The sequence below is a fragment of the Ostrea edulis genome, chromosome 10 (genome assembly GCF_947568905.1).
Source record: "Ostrea edulis chromosome 10, xbOstEdul1.1, whole genome shotgun sequence".
Taxonomy (NCBI): domain Eukaryota; kingdom Metazoa; phylum Mollusca; class Bivalvia; order Ostreida; family Ostreidae; genus Ostrea; species Ostrea edulis.
In genome coordinates this window covers 3745104-3759765 of record NC_079173.1, presented here as the reverse complement: position 1 = coordinate 3759765, position 14662 = coordinate 3745104, and the positions used below count along the sequence as shown (strand labels likewise).

The 14662-nt window shown below is 34.6% G+C and overlaps 1 protein-coding gene and 1 long non-coding RNA gene across 3 annotated transcripts in view; both read left to right on the top strand.

Moving 5' to 3' along the window:
* Window positions 1-10285, top strand: part of LOC125666576 (uncharacterized) — a 55873-nt gene extending 45588 nt beyond the window's left edge. For both annotated transcript variants that reach the window (XM_048899757.2, XM_048899756.2), the window contains exons 19-23: window positions 427-2166; window positions 3116-3168; window positions 3598-3718; window positions 6211-6326; window positions 7449-10285. In XM_048899757.2, the coding sequence (XP_048755714.2) occupies window positions 427-2166; window positions 3116-3168; window positions 3598-3718; window positions 6211-6326; window positions 7449-7649 (2231 nt within the window). In that variant the 3' untranslated portion in view covers window positions 7650-10285. The remainder of the gene's footprint in view (window positions 1-426; window positions 2167-3115; window positions 3169-3597; window positions 3719-6210; window positions 6327-7448) is intronic.
* A 2816-nt stretch (window positions 10286-13101) lies between these two features.
* LOC130050884 (uncharacterized) lies at window positions 13102-13995 on the top strand. The gene is made up of 2 exons (XR_008799265.1): window positions 13102-13460; window positions 13614-13995. It is a non-coding gene; the product is annotated as an uncharacterized LOC130050884 (long non-coding RNA).
* Window positions 13996-14662: the final 667 nt, after the last annotated feature.

Here is a 14662-nt window from a genome sequence, read left to right as displayed (position 1 = left end):
CCAGTCAATAACTGTATACTGCTGTCCTTCAACCCAGTCAAAAACTGTATACTGCTGTCCTTCAACCCAGTCAATAACTGTATACTGCTGCGTAGCATACCTAATTGAGTAAAAAAAAAATACAATAAACAATAGAACAGAATTATAAAAAAAATTACAGTCGAACTTCAGTATCTTGAATACCATCGATTCGGAAGTCCCCACTACTTATTCTTTAAATATTTTACCCTCTAAATCTCGAATTCTTGGATATCTCTTTTAATTTTTTTCTCAGAGCCAACGAGTTTGAGATAATGAGGTTTGATCGTATAACACTTTGCTTCACGGTAAAAAGGACCAAAACATTACAAAAAGAAAATCAATTGGTACGTGACTGTGAATGTAAGGCTTGCGGTTTTGACAGGGATTATCTTGTGTCTTTTTCAGATGAATTTGGAGACAATCTGTACTCGGTTCTGAATTCTGGGAACACCGTGGAGGATGATATGCGTCTGCCATCCAATAAACAGATTGAACCAACAGATGGGATTATGAAGGAAGTGGAGCACAGTTTGAATAATCACGAGAACTTTGAAATGTTTGACAGTCGTGTGGTCATTCAACAAAGTATTACCAATATCTTGGGCACGTCAGTGAAACTGGAGGATGACGTAGAAACAGTGTTGAATTCAGTCAAGGTTGAAAACAAAGTCTCTCCCAGGCACACTACTGAGATTTTTTCCAAGCTTCATGACCCAGACTTTGATAAAAGTTCTAAAGACTCGAAAAGTGAACACCCTAATTTCGAAAGCTTTAAAAAGTCTATTTTGGCTACCCCAAAGGATATATTGTCAGATATTACAAACGATTTTAAGACTCTTTATCTTCATGATGTGAATAGCCTGAATGACTTCCCTCACATAGACACAAATTTAACAGTGCTTCCACTCTTTGATGGTATAGAGACATGCATGGACCACCCAAGCAACAATATAACTGCAGAAGAGGTTGAAATTCCTCCGAATTTCAGTGACAGCTTGCCTGCCTTTACTAACCTTTTGGAAGAAACAGAAGAAACAGACATAGACCGGCTCCATACACAAGTTTTAAATGAGCAGCTCTCGAAAACCAGCAGCAGCAGTGATCTTCTCGGTGTGGCTTCCCAGAGTTCCCACCTCAACAGCGGTAGTCATGGCAGCAGTGAATTCAACCAGGAAAGAATCATTCAGACCCTTATTGAGGAGAATGATGGAAGGAGCAGTTCACGTAGTGGATCTTCCACCAGAAGTGATGAAACGAGTAGTATATCGAGACACTCCTCCAGCTTAGCTCTCCCGGATCCCTTAATGACGATGTTAGAGATACCCACCGACAGTACCAACAACAGCAACAGCACAGTCAATGGCAATCTTCCCAACTCCATCCTGTTTGAGTTTGAGTCGACTTCCAAATCAAAGTCGAGCGAGAGCTTCCACACTCCGGTTGAAGAGATTCCAGTGGAGGTAGAGGTTCCAGTGGAGGAAGTTCCAAATGCTGCATCAGATGAGAACGTTTTTCACGCTCCATCAGACAAGAGAAAAGGCGATTCAGGAATTACGGATGTAGGAGATCGTGTGAAACCGTTATCAAGGATGGCAGCTGTGAATCCTGCCTTACCTCGCAAAAACACCATGTTTGATGATGACTACGACATCAATGACGACGATCTGTTCGCAGTCGATGAGACACCATCAACAAATAAGTCTCAAGACTTCAGCATAAACAAATCTGAAGGGTCTATCAAAGATAATACAAGTCTCAATCTGAGTGGACAGGAATCCAGTGAGTCTCAAGGAGAGGTGGTGGCCCCAGGTCCCATCATGCCCTTTACAATAGACCCTAGTAGACAGATGGTGGTTATAGACACAGACCCTAGCAAAGCTCTTCCACCACCGAGGAATTTCAAAAAACCCAACCAACGGAAACATAACTTACATGTGGATGTTAAAAATCCGTCAAAACCTTCAAAAGTTCAATACCGACTTTCAAACCCAGATGTTGGTTTACCGTATAGTCCTTTAACTCCTCCTAAGTTCTACACTCCCCAGGTGAATCAGCCCAAGACGCCATTCAGTCTGCTGCAGCCCAAGGTTTCTACCCCGAGGTCTTCCTCCCCCACAAGCCAAAAAGAACAAGATGAAGAATATGGTGAGTGAAAATGTCATTCCATGTTTTTAAAGGAGCTTTTTTAATCACCTCTTGTCTTATCATCTAGCTGTCCATCTGTCTGTCAACTTTTTGCATTTTTATCTTCATCTTCAGACTCACTGGGCCAATTTGAATCAAACTTGGTACAAATCATCTTTGAATAGAGGGAATTCAAGTTTGTTCAAATAAAGGGTCATGCTCCCTTCAAAGGGGAGATAATCAAGAAAAGGCAAAAATAGGGTAGGGACATTTAAAATTGTTCACGAGAACCACTGGACCAGAAAAGTTGAAATTTGAATGAAAGATTCCTGACAAAGAATAGATTCAAGAAAAGACAAGCATAAGATTAAGGTTTTTTTGTGTATATAGATTCCTTATGATTTTTTATTGACATTGTACCATGGTTATATCGTGACCCATAATGGGGCTAGGTTGAGTCACAAAATGGGGTCAAAATATTTCATGGGATTAGAGAATGCAAAAACATCTTAAAAATCATAATAGCTAAAAACAGCAGGGCTAAGGTAAATAATTTGAGCGATGTGGCCCATGACGGCCTCTGTTTGTTTTTTTTACTTTGGGCTAGCATGGATAGAATTTATTATAATGCATGTATACAGGAAAGAAAATCTTTTTTAAAAGTCTTCTTTTCCAGAACAGCAAGAGAGTATTGAGGCATCCCCTTATTGTGTGATTTCATTATGGGTAATTGGGTCGTGAATTTTTGTGATTTCATTATGGGTAATTGTGTCGTGAATTTTTGGGGCTAGGTTGGGGCCACAATATGGGACGTTTGAATTCTGCATAAGGAAAATTACTTGGGGGGGGGGGGGGTTGTCATTGGGTTGGTCGAGCATTTCATGTAAATCTATGTTGATGTTTTTATAGGAATTCTTTCCTTTACGTTTTTGTATCATTATAATTAATTGATTTTTATTTATTGTTACAGAGAAGTTAATCCGAGACTTATCACAGCACAGTGAAGACCCCATACAAGAGTTGGTTAGTTTCAAAATTATCTTCTCAAAAATTTGACGGAAAGGAATTCAAAATAGAAAGCAAGCTCTGCTTGTGATCATGTATTTTAACTGTTCATCAGACCTCTCCATTAACTGTTGTGATGTAATTTAACTGTTGTGATGTATTTTAAAACTGTTGTGATGTATTTTAAAACTGTTTTGATGTAATTTAACTGTTCATCAGACCTCCCCATTAACTGTTGTGATGTAATTTAACTGTTTTGATGTAATTTAACTGTTTTGATGTAATTTAACTGTTCATCAGACCTCCCCATTAACTGTTGTGATGTAATTTAACTGTTGTGATGTAATTTAACTGTTGTAATGTAATTTAACTGTTGTGATGTAATTTAACTGTTTTGATGTAATTCAACTGTTCATCAGACCTCTCCATTTTCTGTGTCTTTTGTAGAACCTGGACCCTGACGCATCACCAGGTAAAGAGGAACTACAGCCCTCTCTTACAGAGGAGGAGGAATTCGAATGCAGCCTTCAATTGGTATTGGAAAAATACGTGAACACCGAGATCAATGGTTAGTGAAATCAGTACGACTGTAAATTGTGCATTGTAATGTAGACGAGACATTGGTACACACAAAATAAAGAAATCATTGCTCTTCAATTATTTCTAGACGTTAAAACTAGTTAAATCATCGATTTTGCGACATCTTTTGACATCACATTGAATTTCACTTTAATTTCTGCTCACTTTGAATCTCATTTTCTTTATTTTACGTGTTGATGATATAGTGTATATTATTAAATACATTATCGTTTTCATGATTATTAACTTCAAGTGCACATTGAAAATCTTTGGATTTATTTATCAAACTTTTTAATAACGATTATAGAGTATCATCCAACATATCCATAATATCGGATCTGTTTATTTATAATTATCCATAATATCGGATCTGTTTATTTATAATTATCCATAATATCGGATCTATTTATTTATAATTAACTGTGAATTAAATCATTTCATGTTTGAAAACTACGCTGAATACAAATTACCTTAAACCTTGCAGGGGGGGGGGGGGGGGGGGGATGTTAGGTAATGGGGTAATTAACAATTGACAGTTAAATGATGTGACCAGCCACGGGCGAGAATGTGTAAAGGAACAATACTAGGTATGATTAGCTGACTGCACTATGTGATAAACCAGATGAATTAAAGACCGAGTTTTTCGACCGGTCGGTTTACCTCAGGTAAGTTTAGTTGGGGGCGGAGGTAATTTTAAGCAGGTGTGAAGCCCCGAGGGAAGAATGGTAGCTTTTGTATAGCTTCCTGAATACACGGGGTGTTACCCGTGTTACCTGTACGTTTTCGTAAGATAAATCATAAGTGCAATTATTTTTCTTGTGCATGTTATTCAAAATATTGATAAAAAAATTAAAGAATCAAACATGTTAAAGCACGATAAATTTATTTTGTAGTTGAGGACGTTAGCCATTGAAAAATTAGGCAGAAAATTCTTAATTATAATCATGATGAAATAAAGTAAACTATCTACAGCTAGTCTGTTCTTTACTGCCACAAATGTCCCATGTAAGGCTGTCTTTCAAGGTTAACACAGTGAGGCATGATGTCTCTCTTGTATCCGTGCGTCTGCCAAACATACAGATTCCTACGAGAATCCCTTCGTACTGCGGCGGATTTTCTGGCGATATAACGATCATCGTCCCACACCCCACGATGACTCAACATAGTCCAGAATTTCTTATAAAGTTTTTTTCTGTTAGATTTATTTTTTCTGGACGGCACACCGGGATTTTCTGGCCACAAAAGTTTCTCTTCTGATAGAGTTGGCGGTTACTTAGGTTACTTTTGTTGCCATGTTTCGTCGTAAAATGACGCTGATAAAATTTCAACTGAATATAAACAGAATTTTAATGACGTATTTACTCATAATTAAAATTTTGATAATAGTATATAAACACGACATTTCCAATGAGAGTCGGTACAGTTTCTTGAGCATAAAATCCATGCCCATGTAAATTATGTTCTAACCATCCATAATTTTCTATTGCACCTCTTCCTAAACACAACCCATCATAATTTATTATAATTGATGTAATTATATGTAAGATTTTCGACTCAATACATTATATTTTGTGACTAAAGATGTAATACAAAGCCATAATTTTCTTATCAAAACTTTCTCAATTGAGCTGGCATACTACGCGGTAAACATCAAAACATTTCACGGACGCCTCGATCGAGAGACGAGGTGGACAATGTATACACACGGATTAGTAACTAAATGTCCATCAATTTCTAGCATCCAATCTGAAGCTAAATTTCTCCTGATTGACAGGGGTTTACAGACCAGGTAAAATTGAAGGCGGTGCTTATTTCCTCGGTCTTTAAGGGCTTGGGACATTGAAGACACTTTGACATAAGCAGGGTATTCGAGACTACCAATTTTAAGATATCACAGGAGTTTATAAAGTCATTTACGATACATGGGGGTTATGGCCGGGACGGGCGATCGACTTTGACATAAGCAGGGTTATTGAAGATTTAACCCATATTCAAGATAAAGATATTTTGATGTAATACCATACCAGGCCAAATGATGCTTCATAAGTATCATAAGAAATTCGTGGACTGATTTTGTCGTGAGAAAGTATTTAATGGATTTCTGAATGACAAGCAACAACTACAACATGTTTTTAAAGTGATTTACTTTTTATTAGTTACTTGGTATTTAATATTTCAGATCAAAGTAACAAAGTGATTTACTTTTTATTAGTTACTTGGTATTTAACATTTCAGATCAAAGTAACAAAGTGATTTACTTTTTATTAGTTACTTGGTATTTAACATTTCAGATCAAAGTAACAAAGTGATTTACTTTTTATTAGTTACTTGGTATTTAACATTTCAGATAAAAGTAACAAAGTGAAATTGGATGAACTTATTTAATATTTCAGATAAAAGTAACAAAGTGAAATTGGATGGACGTATTTAATATTTCAGATAAAAGTAACAAAGGTTGATGTTTTTCATCTGACATTTCAGATAAAAGTATCAAAGTGGAAGTTTTGAAGCTGGATGGGAAAACTTTCACAACAAAGCTGTCGTATGAATACAGTAACAAATCGTGGAAAAGCTTTGTAGAGGAGAACTTTCGCATGGTATTTATCTTTATTGATTGTGTTTATGAGAACTTTTCAACATTGTGTGATGAAGGTGAATCTTAGCATGTACAATGTATTATTAACAGCAATTAAGACTTTAATTCAAATTTTTTTTTAAAAATCCTTTATCCAGAGCTTTTATGCGTGTTATTAATGAGGTTGGTTGGTTGTCTATTGTTTAATGTCTGACTTGAGAATGTTTCACTCATGTGGAGACGTCACCTCTGCCAGTGAAGGGCTGCAAAATTTAGGCCTATTCTCGGTGCTTACAGTCTTAGAGCAAGGACGGATTTTTATCGTGCCACACCTGCTGTGACACGGGGCCTCAGTTTTTGCGGTCTCATCCGAAAAACCTCCCCATTTAGTCTCTTCTTCTTACAAGCAAGGGGTACTGAGGACCTATTCTAACCTGGATCCCCACAGGATTTATTAATGAGGAATTATTCTACTAAAACTAATTAACTAATTAAAAAATAATTCATGTGTGCATTTACATGTATTGTGACATTGATAGACCTTTCTTTTGGTACCAAAGTTTTCACCTTGTGGCTTTGACTTTGGAATTTGACTTACTTCTAAGAAAACCTTACAAGGTAGACAATATCTAAGGTATAAAGGACTAGCTTTCAAAATTTGTATAGATTCCTTATAACAAGACCTTACATTTCATACCATGGTCATTGATCTTTTGACCTTGTTTCACAGTTATATTGTGGCCTTTGGGGTTAGGTTGGGAGCCATGATATGGGGTTAAGATTTTTGCTGAAAAACAACAGGGTCAAGGTGACTCAGGTGAGCAATGTGGCCCAATGTTATGGAGCGTGTAAATCTACAACAATTCATGATCCTGGGGAGTAATTACAGGCTAGGTGGTCGTTAAGTAAAAATGCAGCACATGAATTTTGTAAAATGATCATTTACTCTTGGACATTAAAAAAAATGAATTGGGAAAGATAAAGATTGGGGACCATTTATTTTAATTTTTAAACAATTATTTTAAACACTTTGTTTGAATGAGCTGTCCATTGAAGATACTCAGGTGACCGTTCTGGCATTTTGGCCTCTTCTTGGGTTTCTTTTAGGGACATAATTAATTTTCAGTGTTTGTTCCTCTTCCAGATGGAGACTGATGGAATTAACATGCTGACGCTTTGTTTTATGGACAACACTCCATTGGATCTACAGGAGAGACCAATAGATTGTCACCAGAACTACAGGGTGTACCTTAAAGTTGTTGAGGTTACAGAGCATGGGCGAGATGACCTGTTGTGGTATTGTCAGAAGTCTATCTGCAGAAGTGGAGGAGGTATTCCTGTCTGAAATGGATGTATCTGCAGAAGTGGAGGAGGTATTCCTGTCTGAAATGGATGTAAAAACAATTTTCGGGGACCAACTCTTCAAAAATACTATTTTGTTGTACCTTTGGTACATGTATGTTAAGGAAATCGTATAGTTTTGTTTGTTTTGTTTAACTATTTTCTTTGTTTTGTTTGTTTTGTTTAACTATTTTCTTTGTTTTGTTTGTTTTGTACTTTTAAAATTCATACACAGGTTATTAGTGCTGATGGTGTATGTGTTGGTCACTTCAAAGATGATCAATCTAACTTGTTATTGCTTAACAGTTGATAAATGACAAAGTGGCCTATAGCTTTGATGAGTGAAATAAGTTGAAAGAATTGTATAGTTGTAGATATGGATTTCAGAGTTTACAATCATATTTTATATTAACCGACCAATATTCATTGAAATTGAAAGGAAAATTGACGTACTTCAGGATAAACCTAATTGACAAAAGGGCTGTAGCAAAACATTTTTTATAAAGAATTAATTAACATCAGAAGTACATGTGTAGCATGTTGCAAACATAATATATATTTACACTACATGTATATATATATATATGTAATACAATTTTATGTATTTAAAAAACTTGGTATTTTTCTATGCAAAACAAGACTTGTTTAATATTTGAATGTGTCGATCAGTTACCATCACGACCACATTTTTAATTACATTCGCATAGAAAGGTTTCTGCGTAGAACTAAAAAATTAAAATTTGGTTCTGTGTCCTTAAAGGTGACAATTTTTGCTGGAATAGATTTGATATACATCTAGGAATGTGTTTTGATATGGTCATCTTGATATTTTACTTAATTTTAGCACTAATATATGCACAAAATTAATGACTTTGAATTCTTTAGCGGGATGTCTATTTTGTCATTAGTACATCCAAGTATATCTGATCTTATTACATGTTAGGAACAGTCACGTGAAATGTACAGGGTTTGATATGAGTAATTAGACACATATTTTGTTCTCTAGGACTGTCACAATTGAAAAATGCTACATTGTGCAGAATATTCGTCTGCAGTGACGTAAACTGAATCTCCGATTTGAAGGGTTAATGTTTTGCGATACAATCAATGACATGCATGCTTTATCCTGTGTCCTGTATCGGAGACAACTCGTTATTCATTGATCATGTCAATCCTTTAAAACATTTAATCTCAAGGTCATAGGAAATAATTCTTTTGAGAAAACCTCATATAAAAGCAGATGGGATCAATCGTGCAGTAATTTTATGTAAGAAGTCTGGCTGAGTCACAGCATCTTTTGAAGAGGAAGAAAAACAGTTATTTTTATTGAGAGCATATAGTGCATACACATTTGGGTCGGGTCCTTTTTGTTTTTTTCCAGCTTGAACAGGTTGTCAGCTTGGGATGTCTATACTAAGTGATACATGCATGTGATAAGGTTGTTGGGGCCCATAAGCACTACTGAATGTCAATAATTGTGGAATTTAAACAAAGGCCATCTGTGGCCTTTGTAATCACCTTACCATCATTAATTAAGTAAAGAGTCTGACAGTCACTGTGTTATAGAAGAGTAGAAAATAATGTAATGTTTTATGCAACTTTAGATTTATTACAGGAATATTTAACATAGATATGCAAGTTTATACAAGACTCCTTGTGACATGCTTTATTGTGGATTGTACAATGTTGACAAATTGATTTGTATATATAGCAATTGCTACTGTAGTGGGTGTGAATAACACGGTTGTTACGATGTAAGTGCTGTCTTGCAATAAATTTTTACGTCACTATGCACCTCGGTGTGATCCGTTTGTGATAAAAGTCCAGCACTTTCTTCTCCGAAAGTCAACAACAGAAGTTAACAACAGATCAGTGTTGACATGAGAAATTTTGTCGTTTCTTGACATCAGTTGTTTATGGATTGTAGCTGTTTTGTAAGGTAGCTGTAAATTTTTGACACACCTGAAATCAAAATTTATTGTGTATAGCCTATGCATTTGTAACTATACCTTGGGTTGTATATAACTTTTAGACTGTTACAGTACAAGTAGACTGAAAGATCAAAGCAGTCAGATTTTTATCAGTAAAGTCTCAAGTTTTATTTCATTGTTCACCATAAGAAAAAAGATAAATTGTGTTTCATTGAGACAAGTGATTAAACTCTGTATGTATATGAAGCAGTGCAGGGGTGGATCCAGGAATTTTTGAAAAAGAGGGCTCTTTCATTGATTTTGGTTTTCAAGGGGGTTCCACCCTCAAAATACATTATTTTTACCATTTTTAAGCAAAACTTTCTGAAGGAAGTTGAGGGGGGGGGGTCCAACCCAACCCCGTTGGATCCACCTCTGCAGTTAATTGTATCTGATATGTACCTATTGTATTACAAGCTATCAACTAATCATTCAAATATAAAACAAATTAAAATGATTGAAGATTAAGTGCTATTTTGAAATGACAACTTATGCATAATCAATTTTTGTGTATGCAGATTTTGTTAGTTTTATACTGTTGTGTTGTCACTGCTGTGAAAGAAGATTTTAAAGTGCTTTATGTTTTTAGATATTTCTACCATCATAGCTTTATTTTTCATTGTTGGACAATTTTGTAACATTTTATACACAAATAAAATTTAATATTCAATTTTTCTTTGTCTATCTCTCCAGACTATTAAAGGTTAAGGTGGCTCGATCACTACACCCAGAAATAGTTTCTCAAATCTGTACGAATTGATTTAATTATAAAAGGTATGATGATAAACAATAAATATACATGCAAAAAATGTACAAATTTGGATAAAAACATGATTTTCAGAAAAATTATTTCAACACATATGAACAAAAGACTCTGGGGATTTGAACTCAAGATCTGTGTTTCACCAGTCCAATGTTTTCACCACTGGGTTACAATGATAGACAAACAGATCGATCGATACAAATAATTTCACAAAACATTTAAATCGCCATCTTGTGACATGGTGTCATACAGAGTATAAGCTTTAGTGTAGTGAGCTACCTTAATTACTGTACGTGTTTGGTATGTGAAAATAATCTTTACAATCAAAGCATTGCCATACAATATTTCTCAAAATGATGTGGGTTGTGAAGATTATTTTTATTTCTAGATACGTTTTTAAAATGTACATGGATAAGAGACACACACGTTTTCACTTATTTCTTTTGAAATGTGTAGTTTTCGAAAATCATAAACCCATATTCATTTTTGTCTTGCATTGTACATTCAAATTTGCAACTTGGGGGGTTGGGGGGGGGGGGGGGGGGTTCAACAGCAAGATGCAACTATGAATGAAGTGTTTTATTATACTCACAAGTCCAGGGAATCTGATATAAATAAATATCAAGGGGACACAAACATTGGTGTGGTGGGCTTCAGGGATTTATTCATTGTCTCCACATAAAAGTAGAATAAGGTATTAAAATAATTTTAAAGTGCTAGACAACTGTTTCACCTATTTTACAATGTAGGACACCAAGACAAGAATTTGTGGTACGATTTAAATAATAAAATGCTTTCTTTGTTGTTTCATCGGGTGATGAGGGTTACAGCAACCATTGCAGCAAAAAATTGCATAACCCGCTAACGCGAGTTGCAGAAAAAAATCGTACATGTAACTCGCGTGAGCGGGTTTAATATGGCACTATATATATTCAACATATCAAACACAAGCTCTGTAGAGCTTTTTAACCGACTATAAAAACCTATGAAACAACAAAGAAAGACATTTTATTGTTTATGTTTATATTTTTATGTATTTCTTAAAAATATAAACAAAGTATTAGAATATCATGTATGGCTAACCTATTCGTTACATTAAACGGAACAGCCAATGCACCCTTTGATCATAATGACGCTCCATATTTGGTAAATAATGAACTCACGATAATTACTAGCCAAAAGGCTTACGATCCGCTCCGCTTCTCAAATAAGCGGATCGGATCGTAAATCCTTGACTAGCGAAGATGTAAAGAGGATCGCACGTGAGATTTGGAGCAATGTAAATTTTTGGAGAAGTGTGCTATTGATTTCCACATTGAAGGAGAATTACGAAATTAAAAAGAAAAAGTAGGGTCACAATGCCTGTTATTGAATACGGTGTTCTAAACATGACCTTTTTGCATATATGATTATGATTTACATACATTAGAAAAATGGTCAAATAAGTGGTTACTCAAATTCAATCTATCCAAGACTAAAGCTGTTCATTTTTCGCAAAAAGATAACTCAATTCCACTCTATACTACTATGTTATAAAAATTGGGGCTTTTAAAAAAGCTTAAGTTCAAAATTGGTAGAAAACATCGATATCTGTCAAAATTTTACATACAGCTTTTATTAGACCTACTCTCGAATATGCTTCAATTGTTTGGGATGGCTGTTCTGTTCACGATACTGATAAACTTGAAAAAGTACAATTATGTGTAGATAGAATCGTTACTGGTCTTCCTATGTTTGTATCTAGAGAATCCCCAGCTCTATGCAGAAACAGACTGGCAAACGTTATATCGCAAAAATGACTACCATGTTTAAAATTTGCAATGGTAACGCCTCTGATTATTTAAATGAAATTATTCCACATAAACATGAAAATATATCCCTTTATGATACTAGGAACAAAGATAAGTTTTATATTCTAAAATGCAGATGAGAGTTATTCAAAAACTGATTTGTACCTGACTCTGTAAAACTGGAATTTATTAAATGTAGAACCCAGAGAAGCCATCTCAATCAATTCATTCCGCCAAAATATAATGACAAGACCACCATCATATTGGAAAACGATATATCTACATTGTTCATACAAAGCTAAGACACAACTGTATACTTAATTATGATCTTTATAAACGAAATATTACAAATTCTCCGTTTTGTACATGTGGAAATTTTAACGAAGATGTCTACCATTTCTTATTCGCTTGTGAAAATTACTCTAGAGCTAGAAATAATCCTTTTAATCGCCTTTCCATGCTTGACTTGGTCAATAATGATGTAAAATTGTTATTATGCGGTGATGTCAATTTGCCTCTGCAAACTAATATAAATATTTTTTTCATTTGTTCATAAATTTATAGAAGAAACTTGTAGATTCGTTTAATCATTGTACATTTTACCTGTTAATTATTACCTTGCATGACATATTGTAAAATCTTAAGAGAGGGACTTGAAAGTTGTTAGAACTTGTTCCCAATCCTTTTGATTTGATCAATAAAATATGTTCAAAACCTTTTTGCACTTAAAAGTGCCCCATAAATAAATCCATAAATAGTCATTATGTCAAAAACATTAGTTTTTCACCTGAAACGCATTTCAGAGGCACAAATAAAGTACTGCTTTTGCGTTCAATATTATATTTAGTCTTTTAAACCTGTTTGTAATCATTTTATTCTTAAACTTTGAAGATCTACAAACAAACTCTAACTTCTGATGATAAGGTAACAAGGCATAATTATGTCTGCGATATTTCACTTACATGGTGCGTCTATACTGTCAAATACGTGTGCAAAATCTGCCTAAACTACAGATATGTGGTTGAATTTTATTACAAAAATACTTCACTTTCAAAGGGTAAAGAAAACGAACAGTGATCAATCTCATGACTCCCGTAAAGAATACAAAATATAGAGTTGGACAAACATGGACCCCTGGACATACCGGTGGTGGGATTAGGTGCCTCCATTGTAGGAGGAGTATGTAGCCCTTATCGTCCGAGGTTATATACCCGCCGTGAGCCCTTTATCTTGATCTGGTCATCAGAGTAATCCGTAGTCAAATTCAGTGTGTAACGAAGGGCTTACTAATGGTAAGAAACCAGACAGCATAAAAATTTGATCAAATCACATTGATAAATACACACTGTAATAAGTATTTCATGAAAAGCACACAAATTTTCACATGATATTTGACATTTTCTTAGATTGATTGATGTTTTCCGCCACACTCAACAATTTTTCAGTTATCTGGTGGCGCCCAATTTTTGTTGGAGGAAGAGAGAACCCAGATACAATGTAACTTGGAAGAGACCACCGACCTTCCGAAAGTAAACTGGGAAACTTTCTCACTTACCGGCGCGAGCGGGATCTTTTCCTTCAATATAATATTCACATTAGGAGTGGGTGAAAATGTGAGGAGTTCAAAACAGCTGCAAATGATGATTAGAAAAAGAAAAAACTTGGCAAAGATTTGTATTGGACGATTTGTACAAACTTTAAATATTTCTTTTGAATTACATACTATATAAACATGAAATACAAATGAAAAAGAGTATCAATATCAGCGAGTACATACTTTATTTTCCAAAGATTGTATGTTTATTTACAATAAAATGTATATATTTCGTATTATTTTTCTTTAATTTAATTACTATATACTGATAATATTAACATGCAACTGCAAAATTCTGAATTCTCTAAACGTAGAAAATTGCTATTTTACAGTAAAATTAGAAAGAACTATGAATTACAAGACTATTTGAAATTTCCAATTGCGAAAGTAGTACGCTCTAGATTAACAAAACTAAGAATATCTGCCCACCCTTTAGAAATTGAAACTGGTAGATATTGAAAACCATGTATTCCAAAAGAATGTCGTTTTTTGTCAGTTTTGTAAAACTATTGTTGAAGATGCAATACTAAATTGCATACATGCAGTCTAATATCACAGGTACATGTCAAATATATACTTGTATTTACATATATGTAAATGAACTGTTAGTATTTAGTTTATTGTCATTATATATCTCATGTTGTGTAACATGATAGTATGCCAACATGCTTGGTGAATCAATTAATGAATTGAAATTAATTCCTAGTACACACTTAAATATTACATTTCAGTTCTACATATATAAATACCAGTAGCTAGGCATCCTTGCCAAGCATTGTTATAACCCTTTTACTAATTCATTCAGTGTATCAATTATTTTCTTGTTGCCGAGTGGAAATTCATTTGTCCGATAAAACCACTCGATATTTCAATAAAGTGGCTCCTACTGTCGTAACCAAT